This window comes from Nilaparvata lugens, chromosome 5 (genome assembly GCF_014356525.2).
Source record: "Nilaparvata lugens isolate BPH chromosome 5, ASM1435652v1, whole genome shotgun sequence".
NCBI lineage: Eukaryota > Metazoa > Arthropoda > Insecta > Hemiptera > Delphacidae > Nilaparvata > Nilaparvata lugens.
This window is the reverse complement of record NC_052508.1, coordinates 4,138,185-4,162,759: the sequence shown is the minus strand read 5'-3', so window position 1 is coordinate 4,162,759 and position 24,575 is coordinate 4,138,185. Positions and strand designations below refer to the sequence as shown.

The window sequence follows — 24,575 nt, the reverse complement described above, 5'->3', positions numbered from 1 at the left end:
TGAAATAATTCAATCTGTATTGTTTCACGTACATTAGATGTAAAAAAAATAAAATGAATTATTGCATATTTGGATTGATCTATCAATAAACTACTAACTTATATCCAAGATAGAAGTTTACCTACTATCTAATTTTGTGGTTTTGATTTCTGTAGTAATTTGACGATCACTTTAATACGAATCACATATTCGAATCAGTGATATAACTTGATATTTATAAAGATTGAACAAACTATCAGAAATAGATTTCCATCAGAAAGTATTGTGATTAACAAAGAACACAATCATACTTTTTCGATTTTTTATTTTTTCACATCATGCTTATTTATGATTGAACAAATGAATACAGGTATTCTAATCTCATTCTAATGAGAGCTAATCTGGATAAGTATTATCTGTTAGACATATTTATTTTTATATATTAACAACAATAGATTTTAATAATTGTTATCTTGTGTTGTTTACACAATAGAAGGGTGTGCATAGATCTTGAAGGAGTGGGGGAATCTTTCCTCTAACAGTTTTTGAGAATGGTAAGTTGTCTAATCAATAATAAGCAATAGAATATATTTCGATAATAATTAGTGTGATTCGTGGATAATTATACTAATAATAATTATTTTAACATTGTATTAGAATATGTCTCAATTTTTTCGTAATTTTATTCTATCTTTTGTGATAAAATCCCTTCAGCAATGTACATGGTGTTATGGTTGAATTTGTGTTTGGAAATTTTTTGAGACAACTTCTAATATCTAACACAAAATAACTTACATAATACTATTCAATAATTTGGATTGACATCAAGATGTTTATAATATAATAGTGCATCCTCATATATCTTATACCACTGTGGAACCTTCTTGTGCATAAAGGATTTGGGATGAGGGGGGATAGGATGTGTGAGGATGTATAAGTTAGTGGAAGAGTATAAACACTTCCTGTAAAGCACAAACTCTCTTATCTAATTGAACTTCTGGAATAAAGAAGGTGGACAAGATGAGCCTCGGTTTCTTGTTCATCCTCTCATCAAAATTAAACAACCGTCAATACAGGCTCTAGCTATCAGCCTGATTGATGGTTGTTGCTTCAATTAGAATAAGAGTTTATCTCCACAAAGATGTTGAAGATGTCATCTCCTAGTGATGTGATGTAGCCTAAGATGGAAGAAAGAAATGGCGATGAATCGAGTGAGCGAGATGTTCTATTCAATTGCCTTTGACCGCTTGTTACCTTTATTCAATTACTGTTGTTTATAGTAATTGGTCGCTCTCAAATAAAATTGAGAAACTAAAAATTACAAGCGGAAGAAAGTAATGGAGCAGGCAATGCAGCCAATTGATCATAACATGCACACTCTTCAGCATCTTCAGCCGGTCTTTTCTGGGCTTTCTGACGCTGCAGAGTATGTGGGCCTAATACAATATGCAAAAAGCTACATTTCTGCTCACTTATTCTCTTCCTTAAAAATGGTAAACAATTCACTATTCCCTATATAATATTACTTCTACTTCTGAAAGATATAATCATAAAATATTACGCCTGCCTTCGAAAAAGATTGAGTTACATTCCTTACGATAATAGGATTTTCTTGTGTTTGTCATGTCTGTTTTGTTTTGTCTTACATTAATCTTGTCCATTAGTAACCTTGATAAGATATTGTTCTAAGCATTAACATTTATATTCAACATTTAATATTAATTTGTTAATATCGACTTATTCATGCAAGTTAATTTGATAATGATGAACATTGTAGTTCTAACTCATTCGCATACTATTACAATTGTAATTTTGATTAAATTCCTTTTTTGAATTACTGACTACGAACGTCAACATTGAATAATTATTAGTTTGATATTAAATTTGAATAATATATAATATTTTCAACATCTCTCCATTAATTAGACATTTTAAAACTAACACCGAAAGCGAGTAAATTATTTTATAACACCAATAACGATTTTAAGCTCCCTAGAGGAGCGCAAATATTATAATCTTATCATTCCATTCAGATCCGTGGTTCATTCCGTTTATTGTTTCGAGGTGTCCATTTCTAGTATTCAACGTTTATTCCTTTTTTGGCTGCAATTGGCAGTTTCTCTCCTTGAAGGAAAGGGTTGCTATCCTGGAAGTAAATGAAATAAAGATTTAGAGATGTGAGAATAACATTGAAGATTGAAAAATATTTCAAGACAGAATTGGCTGTTGGATTTTTTTGGAGGGTTCAACATTCAGGCTTTTGATACCCATTGAGAAGTACTATTCATAATCGGCTGCTCTCATATATAGCTTATTATCTATAGTATAATAATTATAAAGGGAAGAACTGGCTTATACACGTACGGTATAGGAAATTCAATTGTGACGCATCATCACGTCTCAACTACTGGACTGATTAAATTGAAATTTCGCATATAGACTCTCAATTTACCATGGGTGATTATAGGCCTATTCTAAATTTTACAAGATTTCATTACGTCAAGTTTTTAATTAAACCCTTGCGGAGCACGGGTTACCTGCTAGTCAAGAATATTATGATTCGATTAGGCGTAAATAACCTAATGAAAGCTAATCTTGAATATTGTGTTCACTTAATTGACATCTTTGCTTCGCTGTCTTATCAAGAAAGTGTATTCTGTAGTTTGATATAGCCTACATAGTTTATCAATAAAATCTAGTGGATTTCTGTAGCGTGCTCCAACCGGTTGAATTTAATTAATAGGTACCGGTACTAGTAGATTAATTAGACACCAGTGGGCCTACGATTTCGAAATCGATGGGAATAAGTCTTGGCTACTTTCAAATAATGAATCAATCTGTTTCTGATGCACAGTACAAACTCAATTGAGAACAGCTTCATAAAGTTGAGCCTTAGTGTGGTACTGTGTATTACATTTCAAGAGTATTATCTGATGGGCATTTATGTTAATTGTCGGTTCCGGCTGAAGTATGACAGTCGCATGCCACATTGATGGCTTAAATGCTATATTCAGGCAAGGTGAGACTTTGCCGCAAGGTAAAGGCTCTTAACAACAAGAGCCATACGATTTCACTTTTTTACATTTCAAGAAAAATTTGAATAGGAGTAATTATTTCCGTGAACACTTTGTCGATGTCACATTTATGCGCATAGATATAGTTTTGGTAATAGGCAACGGAGCTGGAATCTCATAGGTATCCAATACTATGGAATTTTGAAATGAAGAAGGGAACCTTATTATAAATTATTGAGAAGTAACATTTTCTAATAAATGTATTGTTGTAGGGGTCCGCTTACCTTCTTCACGTGGAATTTCTTTGCCACGAGACCCTTGTGTTGGTTGTCAATCTGTAAGAAAACATTGAATATTATAGAAAAAAAATGTCATACATAACACCATATATTATCTCAAATAGTACCAGCCCCCACAACAAATAAAGGACACGAAAAAGGGAAAAGGATGTCAGTCTATATTTTAATGTTCTGACCTCTTCTTGGGATTTGGGGTCCCCAAGAATTTTAATCATGCAATGATGCATAATTCTTCGACCCCTTGTATGTGGGCACCCCTGATTTAAACAATTCACAGTTTATTAGTAGTCCAGTCACCAGGTATTTTTTGTTGGAGAAACTTCGAACCAATTGTTTGATTTTTTCGTACGGTACAATGATTCTGGAGTATTGTACAACTCGAATACAGAAAGTTGATTTTCTAGACCTGGAGTTATCGGCTCCTTCTTCAGTTTTCTGGAATCTCCGCCATATCCAGCCGTAGGACAGAAAATATTATAAGCTTTTCTTGAGTAATAAATTGAGAATAGAATGAAATTCAGAGCTCGCTCTATCTTAATGAGAACTGAGTTGCAATTTTTCAAAAACGTGTCAAATTTTCGAAAAAATAGAAATTATAATTGTGAACACTATAAATTTTAGCATTGCTCTTATGGAGTACCTAGCCTACAGTGCTGCATAATGCTAGATTCTACGCAATCCAGAGAGGCTGTGAGCTAATTGTGTGAGAAAAAGAGCGAGGAGGAGAGTGTAGGCTTCTTTGATGAAATCAGCATAGAGGGCAACAGTGAGCTTCTATTGTTATATTTTATAAAAAAGTATCATTGATCATAAAGCTCCGTGCTGCAAACTAAGGTTTGCAGGGACAATAGACGAAATTGTCGTTTATTCTGTTGTTACTATTCGCAGTAGCGGAAGTCTTCAGAGTATTTTAAAGCATTGATTAGATATTTCGTTCTATTTATTATTCTGATTTAACAACAAGTGAACTACAATATCCAATTTATCTCTTTTCTGTATAGGACTACTTGTGATATAAATATAAAGAAAAATAAAAATCTCAGTACCCTTTTTTTGAAATATTTCAAAAAAAGGGTACTGAGATTTTTCTTTTTCTTTATATTTATACAATATCCAACTTACTTCCATGTTCGTATTTAGGCCTAATCGACTGGGCTGATTGTTACGCACTATTCAAAATCCCTCAGGGAGTGATTTTCTGCTTTACAAACCTGTGACTAGGTATTGTGACAACACATTTCGTAAGCGGGCTGGCATAGCTCAAATTGATAGTAGCGAGCAGCAATATCGATAAGATAAGATGCCAGCCAGCTGTTACTTCGATTCATGCAGCTTTAATATAATAAAGATTCATTTCAATACTGTGATATTATAAATGTAAATGTCTGTCAAGTTATATTTTTAATTATTATTATATCCTCTCTCTCTCTCTCTCTCGGAAAGGTGTTCTTCAAATTATCCCTCTACCTCCATGTTTATTTAGTCCTCTTACATTGAGAGTTTCGTTTCTCTCTTCAATTTAATTTCAATTTATTGGAAAAAAAAAGATACATTGTAGTGAATGTAGTTAATCAGTGTGGATGTGACAGGCACACTGCCCAAAACCGCACTCCACACAAAATAATAAAGAATAATAAGAAAACAAAAACAACTTATACAGAAATTAAACAAACTTCAGAATTACATGCTAAATCTTAGAATAAAATACTAATTATTTATATCATTAAATGCTATTCGTATTGTACAATATAAATAATTTTAATTAAAATAAGAAAATAAAGTTTAATTGAAATAAGAATAGAGAGAATAAGTTCAATATAAATGAAAAAAAAGTCGACCATTTAAACTAAACAAAATTAAAAAGAAAAAAAATAAAACAGAGAAGAAGTAAGGTAAAGACATATATTTATATATAGATAGCAGAAGAAGAGAGGAGAGAGAGTGCTTGAAGTTAAACATTGACAAAAGAACTAATATTCAAGTATTATAGAGCATGATTTAATAAAGGCATTCAAAGACGGATTGAAGAGATCGATATCACGAGATACTGTGTTGAAGAGTCTCATGGATCGATTGATGGGTGAGTTATAATCCTGCAACGTTCGAGATCTTGGTATAAAAAACGAAAAATACCTCCCACGAGAAACAGTCGGCACATAGAAGCCCAATCTTTCCAGGTGAAAAGGATGCTGCGTAAGACCATTAACTACTTTATATTAATGTAAGATGGCTTGGAGATTACGTCTTGATTTCAATGTTGGAATTTTGAACATGATTTTGAGTTGTGATGTGGGATATGCAAAATAGGGATAGTGGCCAAACTTTTTAAAATACAGGTAGCGAAGGAATTTATTTTGAACTTTTTCAAGAGAATCAGAATATTCAGCATGATAAGGATCCCAAATAATTGAGGCATATTCCAATCTACTCCTTACCAACGACTTGTACAGATATATTATAGTATCTAAATTACTGAAGTGTTTGCAAGTTCTAATAACAAAGCCCAACAGTCGATTAGAAACATTTAAAATGTGTTCAATATGAGAGATGAATCTGAAATCATTTTGAAAATAGACTCCTAAATCCTTACACGATATTCTGATTGGAAGAGCAGAACCATTCATCATGTAAGAGAAATTAAATGGAAGATTCTGTCTTGAAAATGTCATTATGTGTGATTTATTAACATTAATTTTTAAACCATTCACAGAGCTCCATGTTGTAATCTCATTAATATCCTCTTGTAATGTATCACAATCATTTACACCGGTAATAGTTTTATATATCTTAACATCATCGGCAAATAAAAGACATTTAGAGTTTTTCAATACATCAGGTAGATCATTGATCATGATGAGGAATAAAAGAGGACCCAATGATGTACCTTGAGGGACACCAGATACGTTTGCATATAGATCAGAATCACAACCATCATATGACACAAATTGTTTCCTGTCCTTCAGATAAGATGCTATAAATCCTACAGTAGAATTCGAGAAATTATAGGCCAGTAGTTTGTGTAGTAGAGCATCATGATTTACAAGGTCAAAAGCCTTTCGGAAATCAATGTATACAACATCAACCCTCCCAGAAGACTCCAGACCATGCAAAACATCACATGAAAATTCAATTAAATTTGTAGTAGTCGACTTACCAGGTAAAAAGCCGTGTTGCTGTTTATTGAAACTGTTTAACATGTGCTTGTAAATAGAATCGAAAATGATACTTTCAAAAATCTTTGAAAAAACATTTGTCAAGCTTATTGGTCTAAAATTAGCAATGTCTTGCATGTTGCCAGACTTTAATATTGGTGAGACCCTAGCGAGCTTCCATGCATTCGGGAAAACACCAAGTTTTAGAGATAAATTAAAAATGAAGCAAAGATTAACAGCATCCCTTCACCAGGAAAGGCGGAATACCATCAGGACCACACGATGCCCTAGGCTTAAGTAACTTGATAGCTTTCTCAACATTTTCGATGGAAACAGTCCTTAAATTTAAAATATTCTGATCAGACACAACCGGTGAGTTTATGGCAGAATTCTTCTGCAATTGAGGGTACTTACCCCCCACCACCATAAATTTTGGGAAGTATTGGCCTACGGCGTTATCTGCCATAGTAACGAGACTCTCTCCCCGGCAACTTAGAAGGAGCTTGGCCTGTTTTCGACACTCTTCTCTAGACTTCTCCCGAACTGGCTCGTAATCGGTTTAAGTGTGCTGTTGATTCATGTTGAATATTAGTGCGTGCAGAGTGAAAGCCTGAATCCAAAAAACGTACCTGTACCTGCTCTACCAGCTGACGCCTATCCAGGGAACGAACGCTTAAAAAAACCGGTGAGTCCGTTCCTTTATTGAAAAATTAGCTAAAAAGGACCCTCAGGTCGGAACCAGTCTCACAGTATGTATCAATCTCATGACTACATTTTCAGATACACCTGATAACAAAGTTTCTTGCATTTCAACACCAAATATTCAGCTTGAATCATGTTTGTTGGTGGAATAAATGAATATTATTGACTGATGCTGACCGGCATGTCGTAGTCAGCGAGTTGGTCATCAAGTGCGTTGGGCTGCGCCTTGCGTTCGCAGTCGAACATGTGCTCAGAGTCACACATGCAGTCCTGTGCGGCCTGGTAGTCGCGGCTGAATGCGGCTGTGTTATCGTACTGCTCCAGGCATCCGTCCTCCCCTACAACAACACGCAACAACACTATTCAAAATCCATTCATAACTTGCAAAATCAACTATAGTGAGGTCGTCTACGTCATAATTGGTCCACGTCGGAGGAAGATTGGAAAACAGCGTTACCTCGCCCACTGCCTTCTTTCTATATATATGATAGCCGATACCTGTATATCATATGTAATATTAACTGGTAACTCACGATAAAAATCTGGTATGGCGCACTCACACAACTTTCCTTGTCGTTATGAAAATTGATCACCTGACGCTAGTGTTCCCGCGCATCTCAAGTCTACTATTCAAAGATTTGATCCAGCTGATGACAGGGCAATAACGCTGGAGACCCACGAGGTTTGCAATCTCTTCATAGTGAATCATTTAATAGAATCAACAGTTTGCAATTGGATAATCACATTTTCTCGAATTTCGAGCTTATTTTTAATTTTAGGTGAAAATTTTACTGAACATTAATTGTAGAGATTCTCATGTTCAATCTTTCCCACTCAAAATTTTTTGTTTAAATTGTATCTGAAGCCTGATAATTGAGAATCTAAAATCAAACTTTGCATAGATGGGGCGGAGCTCCTGAAATTTTTACAGATATGGGACTTGTGGCAGTTGATAGAGCTTATCGATGACTATTTCAGGTATAACTTTAATCAAAATCAATTTCTTTTTATTCGCCAAGAAAATTAATATTTTTCAATGATTGAATAATAACGAAAATTTAGGAGATTATAATGGGCATGGTACGTAATCATAAGAGAAGGGCCCAACCCGGAAAAAAGTTTTAGCACCCATTCCTCCAGGAAGAAAACTCTTTGGTTTTCTCAGACTCAGAAAGAAATGGTGACAATATCTGATTAAGACTTTTATTCAGTTACCGTTTATTATTATTACGTACATTTTGGTTGAATTGTGTTGTCATGTTGAGCTTTGTTTGATTTATGTATATGTATTTATGAGTTTGGAATAAATTTGAATTTGAAGACTGACTTGGAGAGGCTTGGAGCGACAAGCGACAGAAAAAGATGCTGAGGGTGAGGAGCGAACTACGTGGGGACAGTTTGTTGGTGCAGCCAAATATCAACTTAGATGGCCCTGGGAGTAAGTAAATTAAAAATTTTCATAAGGGAGATTATATATTTTGTTAATTGAAAATTATATTCCGACATGGTTAAAGAAAAAAGACAAAATATACACAACATACCTTAACACAAAATATGAGTATAGCAAATGGAAATAGACAAGGATAGCAACACCAATGTTAATCAAATACTGCCATTATGCTGTTGTGGACCCCACTATAGGCCTTCCAAAAAATGTATACGCTAATTGACAGTGAATGGTATTTAGTCTACATTAATTTGAAACATAATTTTACAGGTAAAACCATTACTTCATATTGTCGTTCATTTTTTCAAAATTTAGGGCGACTTACTGTGTTAAGGGCTACTAAATTTAGCTTCAAAATTTAGAGCTACTAAACTAACTTATCAAATAAGATTCATATAGCTGTAGATTATTTGATTGTTTAAGTTCACTGTCAATATTGGTGTAAAGTGTACACATTCTTTAAGAATATTTATCTCGGGCCACTCCCGTGTTTCGGATGGACACGTTAAGCCGTCGGTCCCGGCTGCCTAAAAAGCAGTCGTTAGGTCATGTCAGAGGCCCTGAAATTGATCAGTTGCGACCTGAAAACTCTGACACCAGACCTGAGCCAGCCAGGTCACTCGATATTATTATTATTATTATTACACATTCTTTTGGGCTTCTCTGTATTGTTGAAAGGGTGAATGCTTGAAGTCAGCTTCACCAACTGCAAGCTATTCATAGTCAGTCTCCTGTTGTTTGCAACCGATCCAAAACAGTGTTGTGGTGTAAATATTTCTCATCAACATTCCTCCCATTGCCCACGTTCTTGATTCTCAGCCATGAGAGATGAGATTTGTACAGTTGCTTTTCAGACATGTTTTGGAATTTGCATTGATATGGAGAATTGTCTGCATGTCATTCAACATTAATTCACAAGGTTATGATACGAGGGATGTGTGTAGCTTCCTGGCTTCCTGTTATAAATGCTCATCTATTACAATGGAAAATGTTCTCCTTTCCCATGGACACTAAATGAAGACTATATAATTGTGGAAAATATGAAACATTTAAGCCCCGCACTCACACATCGATTTTTGATCGTACGATATTTTTCCGTCCTTATGAATTCTATCAAATTGAACGAAACTTGACAAACATAATCTGTTTGAAATCACCTTTTTAAGCGGCAAAATACGAACAAAAATCGATGTGTGTGTGTGTGTGTGTGTGTGTGTGTGTGTGTGTGTGTGTGTGTGTGTGCGAGCGGGGCTTGACTCACTGAATGGAATATGCTCGCGAATCACACTGGTTTCATTGTCAACAGACAGTTTTATCTTTGTGTTGAGTTTTATACTAAAAGTTCAGTGATTTATGCCTATTTATATAGAATATTTGTTGCAGAACTCATAAATCATTTTGGAAACAACAGTATGATGATTCAAGAAAGAAATATTCGTTGTCCTTTTGTTTTAGTTATAAAGTTCTTAGCTTTATCTTAGTTATCTTTAGATATTATCTTTATCATTGACCTTTGATCATGATAAAGATAATTATATTTGGTTATTGCTCCGTTCCCTAGAGGTGGCCAAACAAGCGGAAGTCTACTGCAGGTTCGAATCGAAATTGAAACTCTTGCTGTTTCACCCTCAATGGAATAAATTCTGTCGATTAGAACGTTTCGTGCTGACGATTCGTCATGAACTGCAATAAATACAGTGTTTTCATTCAAAGTATCAGGCTACTAGAATCTGCCTGAAATCCAACATCCTTCACATTACGGCAACCTATAATAATAATTATGGTAACTCATCAGGTTTTGTAACTCATCAGTAACTCATCTCGATTCATGAATTGTGATGAATGCAGCATTTTAATTTGAACTGTTTGGCTCCTGAAATACAAATGAAATCTAAGCTCTCTATACAGACTATAGTACCTAGACCTAACTAAGATTTCTCCATTTCTTTCCGCCAGTGCGGTACTGTATTTTATCATTTCTCTAATCCATCATTTCACATCAGTTCTTAATTATGTACGCCTCTGATTGGAGTGTACATCTGTTCCGCTACATAGAGAAGAAATGTTAGATACCTGCGAATCCTAAGGGGCAAGGATTGGGTGGGTTGCAGTAGGCAGGCAGGGAAGCATCGGACTTCACTTTGGCAGTGCCCCCTCCATTTCCACCGAAGCTGATGCGGTGGCTCCCCTCACCATTTCCCCCTGAAACAATAATTAACAATTCATGTACTCTAACAGAAACTTGGCAAAAATAAGTGAATGTAGTAGAACTACCGCAGCACTGTAAAAGTGCAACTCAACTACAATATCGGTTTGAAAAAATGGACAATGAAGTACAACTTCAGCCCTATAAAAACTGATATCAGATGACGTATAATATAATCAATTGATCATTTGAGTAAAATAATCTTTGTAAAATATTTCTTAGGTTTTTCGTCATTGTTCATATTCTACATGTGTATCCTGCAATGTAAAGCTTGATGAAGAAATGGTGAAACTGTGAAGCTTAAAAAGCAATGCTATCAAGAACAATCCTAGCTGAAGAGAAACTTGAAGAGCTTCAAGCTGGATGCCGAAAAGTGAATCTGAAAGTGTGATGCTTTTTTGTTAACAATGCGAAAGTTGTGATTATGTGAGTTATCTCTCATAAAAAATGTGACATACAAGTAAATTCTCATAATTTCATATTATGAAGAAATTGTTTTGTACCGAGGTGAGGAAATATTGCACGATCTGTGAGAGAAAGATGAATAGGTTGTGAACTGGTGAGAGGGAGATGGATAGGTTAGATTTCTTTGCGATTTTAGCAAGTAAATTATAAAGATTAAACTGCAATAAATATCTCTGCAACTATTTGGAGTAGGACATATCGAATGATTTGTAAGAGAAAAATGAATAGAATTGGTTGGCTGCTATACAGTCCAGAATGCTATTACAATTATGCTTATCACTGCTATACAGCTGCTATTAGAATCAACCCTATACAGTCATAAAAGGCGATTGGGCGGACGAAACCCGCCTCCCAGCCGGAGCGCGAAACGCGGAGGCTGCTAACGCACCCCACTGGGGGTGCAGGGGGCGAAGCCCCCTGCCGAGCGCGAAGCACGAGTTATTTGAAGTATATCTTCAAATGGTGATTCATCATATTCTCAAACTAAACCCTCAAAAGTACATCCTCAAGCTAATCCCTCAAAGTATATTCTCAAGCTAATGCCTCGAAGTATTTCCTCAAGCTAAATCCTCAAAGTAAATCCTGTATCTGATTCCTCAAATATATCATGAAACTATTTTCTCTAAATGTACACTCAAGCTAAATCCTTATATCCTCAATTATTGTAGCTAAAACATTGTATTTCGTACAGAATTAACTTTCATAATGAAGCAAGAGATATTCCTATGGATTTAGGTAGAGGAATTGTGTACCGTGTACCCTACTCTATTGCCATTGGAAGATGTGTGGTAGTATATAGGCCTACCAGAGAGGTAGTGGTGTCCCCAGAGAGTGCTGTGCTGGATGTACTCCTGGTCCCGGAGACTCGGGCTGGGGCTGTCCGGGTAGAAGGGGGCGTCGTCCATCATCTCCTTGTCGGCCCGGGACATGAGGGCGGACATGGCGGACAGTCGGCTCCCCCCACCACCACCACCGGATGGGTAGTCCAGGTAGCTCTCTGCCAGGTCGTGACCCATTCGGTCCACCACCTCACGCAGCAGTGAGTCGGTCAGAAGGTGTTCCTAAACAACAATATGCTCATTTATACAAGGATAGATGGTAGCATGTACTAATTATTGAAGCAGCGAGCATGTAGTATTCAAGCATGTATTGATAACAAAGCTTGAATTAATATTGTAGCATGGTGGTAGCTGATGTTCCTATAGTGAGAGCCACATTGTAATGACAGTGAAGAAAGATAGGAAAACAGAGTTGCCGATTCTCTGCCTTCTATAGAGGATAGCTGCGTTATAATGGCAGTGAAGAAAGATAGGAGAAAAGGGTTGCCAATTCTCAGCCATGCCACTGCCTTCTATAGAGGATAGCTGATATCTGATATGATATAACGGTTCATTCTTGTTCAAAATAATCAGTTATATTTAGCCATCAGGAAAAAATATTTTTTAAAGATACATTTTCATAATTCAGATAAAATATTTTGTTAATTTATTTTATTTCAACATTGTTGAGAAACAATCTGGCAACCTTGCGGAGGTGAGAAATGATAGCACTATCTGCTTCGTCGAATGATTGACAAGGATGTCGATTCAATGCCTGTATAACGTGGACCTCACTATGAACAAAAATGCGGCAATTGGATAGGTGGTTTAATATATTAACTTCAGCAGCGTACATGTAATGATTGAACATGTAGCAATTGGAGCATGATATTAATTGATGTCCTGAAGAACAATATATTTAATTGGACACTGTATTCAGAGATGTATAATTTTTCATTATTTAATAAAAAACAAAACTATTTTCTGAGCTCAGATAATGATGAAGATGAGCTCAGATGACAATGCCATGAGCATCGAAACCTTGGGTTTTTTTATGGAAATAAAACATAAAGGCCTGAATCCTAGGATAACTTATACTGTAGATAATAATAGACTATGGACACTGGAAGATAATTAAACCCTGTAACATATTTAAATCTGGGTAGATGAAAAACCCTAACAGAAATAGTAATAGGTCTAAAAATAAAGTAATTGGCTAATATCGCCAAGCAGATAATAATCAAGATAAGATAGCATCAGCTTGTTCTGGCTAAATGGTACAAGAACTTAAAAAGGATTTGAAGAAAGTTTACTACTCATAAATATATTATTATAAAATATTTGAAGATTGAGGTTATGTAGAAGTATTCACGGGTCGGTGACCTAGAGATCGATCAAACCGAAGAACGTAGAATCTGACCAAAACCCCTTGGCAGAGCTTTATTGCATTCGGATGGTGTGCAATGTGAAAAAACACCCGTCCACGTGGCTAATTATTAGTTAGCATGGAATTAATATTAATATATATAATATTAACTAGCATGCAAAGAGCATAAATAAAAAACCAAATAAAAATAATTTAATGTATTCAGGAAATAAGAGTTACCAGGCGCATGAATACCTAATAAAATTTGCATGCACCAATAGTAAAACGGCAGTTAATAGGCGGCAACTGTAGGCCAATTCAAAAATATTTATATATATTTATATAATTGTAGTAGATTTTGTGTAAAAATTTGTGTAATCTATGTTATCAATATGGCTCGAATGCAAAGAAATTATTAATCATATAATCTAAGCAATATTTTGGCATTCTTTGTAAGATCTATTTGAATTTAATGGCGGAGGATTGAGATATTTAAATTTTATGCTAATTTGAAAGTCGGAAAGAGGATCGGTAAAACTTGAGAAGGAAGAACCAGCACTCGCCAGCCAGATGCCACCATAAGAGGACCCCAAATATTTTAGAGCGAAGTACCTTATTAATAATTTTGTAAAAATTTAAAGTTAAAGTAAATTATTAAATTTCTCAAAAGACTTCGTGATGCTATTGTGAAGCAGAAGTCATTTTTCATTTTTTTTATTAAATTTATAACCCCTGGAGGAGACGATTCCGGCTACCATATTCCCGGACCGCATGGAGTTGGATCGACATCGGCGGCTTACAAGAAGATTTTCGACACGTGAGTGATTAAATTTGAATTTAGTGATGGGCGCCCTAGTGCTTCGAAATAATCTGATGATCAAAGCTAGCTCGCCGAAAGGGTTATTATAAATTGAGAAATTAATAATAGTAATACTTGCGCAAGTAAAAATTAGTATTAAAGGTATTTAATTGAAAGAAAAATATATAGATCAATATTTTAGAAATTTCTATTTAATCAAAGAAGTACGAAATCTAGGCTATCAAACGTATGCATACAATATTAATTTTTTGCAATACAATTTGCGATAATTTATCATAGTTCTAATTCACTAGATGAATGGCTCTACCTATTCCGTCAGGTGCCGAATCTTGCACCCTGAGATGAAAATATATATTCGATACAAATAAATCTACTAAATACTAGAGATTTTAATATAGATATATTTGGATTATTAGTGGCTAATTTATCAAGCTGATCTTAGAGCACATATTTTTGATTGAATTATCCAAGCCGACAAGTATTAGCAAGTACATGTCGCAGCTACATGCAAAAGAATGCATATGATTTCAAGATAAAGGCACATGGTAATGATTCGTGCCATAAATCTAGAATATAAAGTTTAGCCTGTGATATTTTGCTGATATAAAATTATTGTTCTATTTTTATATTATATTTTTTATCGCTCTATATATATATTTTTTGCCTCGATTGATCTTTGCATTATTTGTGTAATATATGTGTGAAATTTACATGGTGTGCAATTTATTTTATATTCCTCATCCCTATAGTATAAGTATCATTTATATATATATTTATTATTATTGAATTACAAGAGTTATTGGAGAAGCCCATATCTAGGCCTATCAAGATTTTTTAAGACTGAATACTATTAGAAAACCACGCCCTAATTATATTAAATCTCATGCTTTACCGACTGATGCCAAGCAGGAGGCTAATCGTTATTTAAATATAAAGAATAACGTGACAGAAAGACATGGCGCCCAACGTGGGGCTGATGATGAGAGCCAAGCTCATTGAATAATTACTTGAAATTAGGTCAATAACCATAGTGAAAATTATAATTAACTTATACGAGTTGTGAGGAAAACTGGCGAAGGAATATTTGTATTACTTTTTGGGGAAACAAGAGCTTTAAATAGAGAGAAATTATATGTTTTAAAGAAAATTTTATATTATTAGTACTGTGAAAAATTACATGTTTATAGAGAGAAATTATATTTTATAAGCCTAAACTGCTATTACTTTCTAGTCAAAAATATATTAGGTGTTTAAGCCGGTTGGAAAATAAGTCGCAGCCTGTAAACTAGCCAAAAATAAATCAACAAAACATTGAGGGCGCTAGAGCATTGTAAAAAACTTAAGTATAAATACCTGGTTGTAAAGTATCCAAACACTTTACACATCACTGTTCACTGTAAGTCCCGGTTGTGTCTCTTTTTTAAGCATTTTCGCTTATCATTTTTATCACTGTTTAATTAGCATTTATCACATTTGACATAATGAATCACACTCCCGCAAACTCTGAAGTTTCATATATGTACGGCGGTTGCACAGATCCCACTTTGTCGACTCCGAGCACATCAACCCCACCACGGTAGATGCCAATACGCCACGAGAAAGGGAACCAGGAAGCGTCGGGTCGATAGTCTTCGATCCACCAGGTCTGCAACCTCTATCCTCCACTCGAATCGACGCCGCTGACACACCCTTGAATCAACGGATAGTAGAGATCAACTTTGAAGGGGGCGAGGAGCAGTCTGCAGAACCCGCATCGCCGGAGGCCGAGTCACACCTGGGCAAACAAAGTATATTTTCAACCACAGAACTAGATCCGCTTCAAAAGGTAATAATGGAACAAACGAGTAGCACTTTCAACATTATGTTACAAAAAACAATGGATAGTATGATGCAGGAGATTAAAAAGGAAATTGCTACAGTAAAAGAGGAAAATAAACAGACAGTGGAACAGGGTATGAAAGAGACCACAGGCGCTATAAAATCAGTAGAACAACGGTTGGATAATATTGAAACTAAAGTAGAGAGTCATAGGGAAGAGTTAAAAGCAATGATAACCCTACAAAAAGAAAGTCAGGATAAAGTTACGGCAGGATTATCGGAAAGGTTAGATACGGTTACATGTGAACTCAATGAAAGGATAGACAATTTAAATACACAAATCACTACACCTATTCAGGATATAACAAATAACATTAAGGCTGATTGCCACCAAGAAATCCACAAACAGATTACCGTTGCCAATCAAAACTTAACAACTACAGTTGACAAAAATATTAACAATATTAAAGAAATACAAAACAAACAGATTAATATGTCCACAAAAATGAACCAACTGCAAGGTAGCATCAATCAAAACACTGAAACCTGTAAAGCTTTAAATGGAACTCTACTAATTCAGAAATCCACTCTGACTCAACTAAATCAAGAAATAAACGCAAATAAAATTACACATAATAGTCAATGGCAGATAACACAGGAAAAAATAATAGCATTGGAAAATCATATTCAACAACAACCTCAAGGAATTCAAACAGACAACCTCAACGTACATAGTATATTACAAGGACTAGGAAAATTTGATAACACTGATCGCCATTTGCAACCTCAACCATTCATTGATCAGATAAAATTAGTACAAACTCTTGCACCTACCTCTTGGAATTTTTGGCGTCTCCGTTTGACTAATTTATTGATTGGCGAACCCTTGATGTTTTTTCGGAGTAGAGCCCATGAATTTACATCATTGGATGAGTTTATCGCTGTCTTCCTGGAACAGTATTGGAGCAGAAGTAAACAGTTGGACGTGCTAGCGGACATCATATCATGCGATTTCAACCCTAACTTAGACGGTGCATGTACCACTTTCGTCACTGCCATACAGTTTAAAAATTCTCAACTGAGCGAGCCCATTAATGAATCGGCATTAGCAAGCATTATTTTAAAGAAGCTACCGTATCAAGTTAGAATGGCACTCGCCACACAACCCATTACTGATTGTAAGCAGCTGATAAATCATTTATATGGCATACAGTCTGCAATGGCAATATCAAACCACCGTTCAGACCAGAGATACGCACCAAATCTACATAACTCAAAATTTAATCAGTATAACAGCCGAAATTATGAACCGGTATCATATGATCGCTACCGATCTGCTCCTCAATTTGAACGCCGCTATGAGCACAGGCAAAATGGTAACTGGAATAATGAAAAATTTCAAAATCGCACAACCAACCACTATGCCCAGCAGAGCAATCGTAAGAATCACTATGATGGCCGTGATCGATTAAACTCACATAATAATCACACACAAAACAATTACAACAGAAATTATAAACCGCCACCTCAACAAGTAAGTACAAATTATACATTAGCACATGCAATAGGATTGAATCAACAAAAAACCCGGAACCCAACACCCAACGACCCGCCACCAGATATACAGAATACTACAGCCTCATATACCACCTGTGTGAACGGTTTACCGAAAATATTAGTAAAACAGAAGTCAATACAAGACAGCCTACCATCAAAAAACCGCCGCCAACAATGTAATTAAAACCAGCCGCAAGCAACAACCAATTTTAAGTATCCTGTTCCCCACAGAAGAGCAACCCGCCGCCGAAGAGTCACTAATAAATAATATAAAAAGTTACCAGGAGGAGACCGCCACCATGTACCTGCATGTCACACCCGCGCATCAAGAGACCGCCACCGCACCCGCGCATCATTCGACCCCACCAAGGCACCCCAAGGAACCCAGGATAGAGGACCAAGAGGATGATCCCAGGGAGGACGGCATCCAGGATAAGAGGGGCGAGCACCGCAAGGCCCGGAGACGGAGGCGCCCGAGGACACCCGACCAGCATCAGGACGAGGAGGATGGACTACTACATGACCGAAAAAAGAACATGCATCGCAAGGCCCGGAGGCGGAAGAAGCGACGAAGGAGGAACCGCGCGCGCGCATACCGGCCGCATGCACGATTTAAACGCCCGAGGAGGATACCGGACCGGGACCAGGTTGGAGAACAGACCACCGACGTCATGCATCCGCGGCACATACGTTTTAAAAACTATGATCGACGATGTGACCGGCAAAAATAGAAGTAATAATTGGAACAAAACCGGAGCTGCTTACGAAACTACTATGGATTCATGTTGGAATAAAAACGGAACTGATAGGAAAACTATGATTGATTCGTGCATGGGCAACATAAAAGTGGACTACTTATTGAGGTTAATTAAGGATAAACGGTGTTTGAGAAGAATGGAAGCAATAAAAAGTTATATTAATAAAATGGAAGTACCTGGATATTATATGTGGAAAGATTATATTATTAAAGAACTAATTAGTGTTTTGATTTATTGTATTGTGTGGATTACCATGGCTGTGATAATATTGAAAAGTGATGTTGTAATTAAGGCCATGTTATTGTTGAAAGAATTTATTAGTGTTGATTGGAAGTGTTATATTATTGAATTGTTTATTATGATGATAAAGCCTAATAATGAATTTAAGTGGAAAGTATCGGATGAAGATGATTGGAAGCTTTATATTATAAAGTCGTTTATTGGTGTAACTAGAATTATAAAAACAATGCCACTAAAGTGAAATTATCGAGACTCAACGGAATAAATAGAAATAACAAGGAAGAAAACAGAACCAGATCAAGGAATTGTTTTAAAAGATACACAAAGATACCGGGGTTTTATATTCATGAAGATAAATTATCAATTAGGACAGCCTCACCAACGGATAGCAGATAACCTAACCGGCCTAAACCATGTCAACAAGCAGAATGCAAGAAGATGCAAGTAAACCACGGGATTTCTACATGCTATATCGTCAAATTTGAAATAAATATGATAAGAAATCAAAGAAAACATTATTATCAAACCGATTACTGACCTTCCTTAATAAATTTAATCTTGGTATAGGACCGCGTGGCAACAATCCAATGTTTAATTTCTTTCCAGCCGTTAGAAGCCTGCAATAAGGAAAAGAACAATTTTTAAATATGTAATTAAATTATATACATCAGATAAAAAAGGACACAAGCGGGGATAATAAAATTAAAATTTGTTAATTACCTTTTTAAGAGAAAAAATTGAGCAGTTAGGTTAGTTATGAAAGTCGATAGCAAATTCTGCTGTAACATGTAACACTATGAATTGTAGAACAGCGAACAGCTGACCAAAGCCACCCAAATCAAATGAATGTAATATCTGTGGAACATATGTTTATAAAAAGAAGTACTGTACCCAAAGAGTTATTTATTATTGTTATTTATTATATTTATTAATGTCGATATATTTATTTATATATTTTTATATTTATTACTTTTAATTATGCCACGTTTGTTACCTGAAAAGACTTAAAGTGAATACCAGTTACCAAAACCAAAGAGCCATTAGCAAAGAAAGTATTGTACCTGATGTATAGAAAATTATTTATATTAAGACCTAAGAAATACTATAAGATAGAGCCCAGAAGTTTATGAATCGAAATTATTGTCTAAAAGGAATCATTTATGAGAATTATGAAATGTGTGTAGTTAAGTTGGCAGCCCTGCAAGCGGCGATTCAAAAATTACTGTGTTGTAAATGGTGTCAGGAGGAGTACGTTTAGAAGTTTATATTTATGATATTTTTATGTGTGTTGAGGAGGAGAATTTGTTATTGTTTTTGATAAAGGTATAAAGGAGATGCAGCAAATATGACTGCGAAATGTGATAGAAGTAGGAGAGTATAATTTATAAATAAAGTATAGTGTATATCAATGTATTTGAAGGATGGGTTTTCATTAAAAACATTGTGATTCTCAAATATTTTGAATTCAAACCCAGGGGCGCGTGTAACATATTTAAATCTGGGTAGATGAAAAACCCTAACAGAAATAGTAATAGGTCTAAAAATAAAGTAATTGGCTAATATCGCCAAGCAGATAATAATCAAGATAAGATAGCATCAGCTTGTTCTGGCTAAATGGTACAAGAACTTAAAAAGGATTTGAAGAAAGTTTACTACTCATAAATATATTATTTATAAAATATTTGAAGATTGAGGTTATGTAGAAGTATTCACGGGTCGGTGACCTAGAGATCGATCAAACCGAAGAACGTAGAATCTGACCAAAACCCCTTGGCAGAGCTTTATTGCATTCGGATGGTGTGCAATGTGAAAAAACACCCGTCCACGTGGCTAATTATTAGTTAGCATGGAATTAATATTAATATATATAATATTAACTAGCATGCAAAGAGCATAAATAAAAAACCAAATAAAAATAATTTAATGTATTCAGGAAATAAGAGTTACCAGGCGCATGAATACCTAATAAAATTTGCATGCACCAATAGTAAAACGGCAGTTAATAGGCGGCAACTGTAGGCCAATTCAAAAATATTTATATATATTTATATAATTGTAGTAGATTTTGTGTAAAAATTTGTGTAATCTATGTTATCAATATGGCTCGAATGCAAAGAAATTATTAATCATATAATCTAAGCAATATTTTGGCATTCTTTGTAAGATCTATTTGAATTTAATGGCGGAGGATTGAGATATTTAAATTTTATGCTAATTTGAAAGTCGGAAAGAGGATCTGTAAAACTTGAGAAGGAAGAACCAGCACTCGCCAGCCAGATGCCACCATAAGAGGACCCCAAATATTTTAGAGCGAAGTACCTTATTAATAATTTTGTAAAAATTTAAAGTTAAAGTAAATTATTAAATTTCTTAAAAGACTTCGTGATGCTATTGTGAAGCAGAAGTCATTTTTCATTTTTTTTATTAAATTTATAACCCCTGGAGGAGACGATTCCGGCTACCATATTCCCGGACCGCATGGAGTTGGATCGACATCGGCGGCTTACAAGAAGATTTTCGACACGTGAGTGATTAAATTTGAATTTAGTGATGGGCGCCCTAGTGCTTCGAAATAATCTGATGATCAAAGCTAGCTCGCCGAAAGGGTTATTATAAATTGAGAAATTAATAATAGTAATACTTGCGCAAGTAAAAATTAGTATTAAAGGTATTTAATTGAAAGAAAAATATATAGATCAATATTTTAGAAATTTCTATTTAATCAAAGAAGTACGAAATCTAGGCTATCAAACGTATGCATACAATATTTAATTTTTTGCAATACAATTTGCGATAATTTATCATAGTTCTAATTCACTAGATGAATGGCTCTACCTATTCCGTCAGGTGCCGAATCTTGCACCCTGAGATGAAAATATATATTCGATACAAATAAATCTACTAAATACTAGAGATTTTAATATAGATATATTTGGATTATTAGTGGCTAATTTATCAAGCTGATCTTAGAGCACATATTTTTGATTGAATTATCCAAGCCGACAAGTATTAGCAAGTACATGTCGCAGCTACATGCAAAAGAATGCATATGATTTCAAGATAAAGGCACATGGTAATGATTCGTGCCATAAATCTAGAATATAAAGTTTAGCCTGTGATATTTTGCTGATATAAAATTATTGTTCTATTTTTTATATTATATTTTTTATCGCTCTATATATATATTTTTTGCCTCGATTGATCTTTGCATTATTTGTGTAATATATGTGTGAAATTTACATGGTGTGCAATTTATTTTATATTCCTCATCCCTATAGTATAAGTATCATTTATATATATATTTATTATTATTGAATTACAAGAGTTATTGGAGAAGCCCATATCTAGGCCTATCAAGATTTTTTAAGACTGAATACTATTAGAAAACCACGCCCTAATTATATTAAATCTCATGCTTTACCGACTGATGCCAAGCAGGAGGCTAATCGTTATTTAAATATAAAGAATAACGTGACAACCCATAGATTCGATAAAAATTTGCTAGTCCATCAAAGTTAAGGTCAACATATCAGAAAAGACGACACATAGACAAGTCAAATGGTCATTTTCAGGAAACAGCCTTGAAATAATATTTCCCATTTTTTAAAGAACTATTCGACAGAGAATATTCAAATTTTGATACACAGGTTCATACATGAGGTGTACAAATAGTGTTGTTTTTAGAAGCGCTTAAAAATTACGCGAGTAACAAAGAAGAATGTTTTGAAAAGTTCACGGGGGTTTTGATTTTGATCAAAGATAACTGGCTAGAATATTTACTCCTTCAAATTTCTAATTCATATCTTATTCTTTGAGAGGATTGTCGATAGTCCTACAACATCCCAAGGCTTCAAGTAGACTAACTTGGTTCTGGCTTGAAGAATCAGTGAGCTGAGTCAAATCCTTTTATAAAAGTAGATAATATTTTGCTACAAGTACGGTTTATATTGTATACCATGATTGTATTATCACTCAGAGTTTCATCAATTACCTTATTTTATTGTACACGGTCCTTATCTAAAGTATAGAGAAATACTCATAATACTTACATTGCCACTTGGCATATAGGCAATGGCTCCCACAACGCTGGCTGCTATGGCCAGCAGAGTAACCACGCCCATAATGACGTATCTGTGAAAAAATGAATTTTTTATTGAAATAATTTTTATCTTATAAAAATGTTATCTTCACAAATTTCATCATTTTCAACTAGTAAATATATTCCTACTATTAGTAAATAGATTTTTTTAAAATTCGAATACCGACATTCGATTTGAGGTTCATTATGCTTTCAAAAAATTTTCTCGATTCATAGATTTATGTTTGGTTTCCGCGACTCCAAAAAACTACTTGAAGAAGTGATTGGGGCATCAAACTGCCTCGCACTATGGGTGTAGAGCTAGCTCTCCAAGTAGGTACTTCATTCAACAAGAGAGTAACTGGTGGGTGGGGTACGGTATGTATTGATTTTTACCAGGTGTTTCTGGTTATTAGAACTCATGTTGTCAAATACTCGTCCGCTTCTAAAATCGCATGAATTAAACATTTCACTTCATAGTTTGTCAGTTCAATTGCCTTAATTCCTTGTAGTTCAACACCAGAAGAATACTGTGTTGACAATTCTCCAAAATCAGCCTGCTATTAGTAATATTGTTAAAATCTTATCCTCATTGAAATTTTCCCGCAGATGAGATGATTTCATTCTCTCTCAGATTAGTTCAGATTGGAGCTCCATTGAGCTGACTCCAATGATTGATTCGAATTATTGAGGATTGAGTTTTCAATAATAAACGTGAGAGATCTGGTAATAAGAGCAAAATATTTAGGCTTACGTTTACTAATAATATGATGAACTGACTCGTGGTTCCCAAATACGCAAGAAATCGACAGTTTCAATACAAAATTAGATATTCCAATCAAGAAAATTCCCAAAGCTACATTCTGATTGGAAAAATAAGTTGTATAGAACATAAAATGTATATATCAATATTGAAAAATGATCAAAAGAAGTATTTATACAACAGGATATTCAATGGAAATATTCCATTCTCAGATCAGCTGTTCAGTTCACCAACATTCCAGTCACATTATTGAACGCCATTGTCACTTGATTTTATCCATTGCAATGTCTCTTCTACATCTGAAACCATCATCCTCAAAATAGCTTTCCTCCAACAAAAACATTCTAAATCCATTTTCATTCCAATTCTTTACTGGAATCTAAACAAGTGCAAAACAATCAACAGGTTTCCTGTCAGTGCCGGTTTCAACCAATGTATTGTATAAACAGGAAATTTATCGCTCAACAAAATCGCAACCAAATAATGAAATTCATCAAACCATTTTCAGAATGGATTAATTCGAAGGTTATAAAAAATCGCATGTTTACGAAAAATAGAAGACATATTAGGCTAGAAAATTAATTTTGGTTTGAGTATTCTTTTGAGAAATTGGGTTGAAAGTTGGTTTGTGGTTGTGGTTGATTGCGGCCATTTGTTTGTGACTGAATTGTTCGTCAAAAGCATCCAATATTGAGTAATAAAAGGGTGTCAACTCACCAGATTTGTATGTGCAAGCTTAACCAACTAGCTACACCTCCATGGAAGACGGTATCTCTTCCACTACCTCCTCCAGCAATGCTAGCCCTGCGTCAACGCCAACAATATTGATCCACACACCTCCTCAGACCTCCTCCTCCTCCTCCTCCTCCTCTCCTCCTCCTCCTCCTCATCCTCCTACTCCTCCTCCTTCATCACCTCCTCATCCATTCCAGTCCGTTCTCCATTCAGCTGGCTATCCCCTCCACTTTTCCCCCTCTCACAATCCTCGGAAAACTCCCTTTCCACACTTAACCGCGTTCGTCGGAAAAATAATATCATTGCCAGAGACAAACTTGTGCATAACCCGTGAAACGTCTTCGGGATATTCCTATTG

The 24,575-nt window shown here is 35.1% G+C and overlaps 1 protein-coding gene across 1 annotated transcript; it reads right to left on the bottom strand.

Moving 5' to 3' along the window:
* Positions 1-287: 287 nt before the first annotated feature.
* LOC111056952 (neuroendocrine protein 7B2) lies at positions 288-24,443 on the bottom strand. The gene is made up of 7 exons (XM_039429747.1): positions 24,200-24,443; positions 22,691-22,772; positions 12,070-12,325; positions 10,667-10,795; positions 7,324-7,484; positions 3,278-3,328; positions 288-2,125 (listed from the first exon to the last, which is right to left on the bottom strand). The coding sequence occupies exons 2-7, from the start codon at positions 22,760-22,762 to the stop codon at positions 2,054-2,056; spliced, it is 741 nt and encodes a 246-aa protein (XP_039285681.1). The 5' UTR covers positions 22,763-22,772; positions 24,200-24,443; the 3' UTR covers positions 288-2,053.
* Positions 24,444-24,575: the final 132 nt, after the last annotated feature.

What these genes read in the sequence shown, in the direction of transcription:
- LOC111056952 (XM_039429747.1), bottom strand. Translation starts at nt 22,762, where the DNA reads ATGGGCGTGGTTACTCTGCTGGCCATAGCAGCCAGCGTTGTGGGAGCC. An exon ending in CCTATATGCCAAGTGGCAAT is followed by an intron (nt 12,326 to 22,690) that starts GTAAGTATTATG and finishes ATTGTTGTTTAG; the next exon opens with GAACACCTTCTGACCGACTC. An exon ending in TTGCCCCTTAGGATTCGCAG is followed by an intron (nt 7,485 to 10,666) that starts GTATCTAACATT and finishes GTGTTGTTGTAG; the next exon opens with GGGAGGACGGATGCCTGGAG.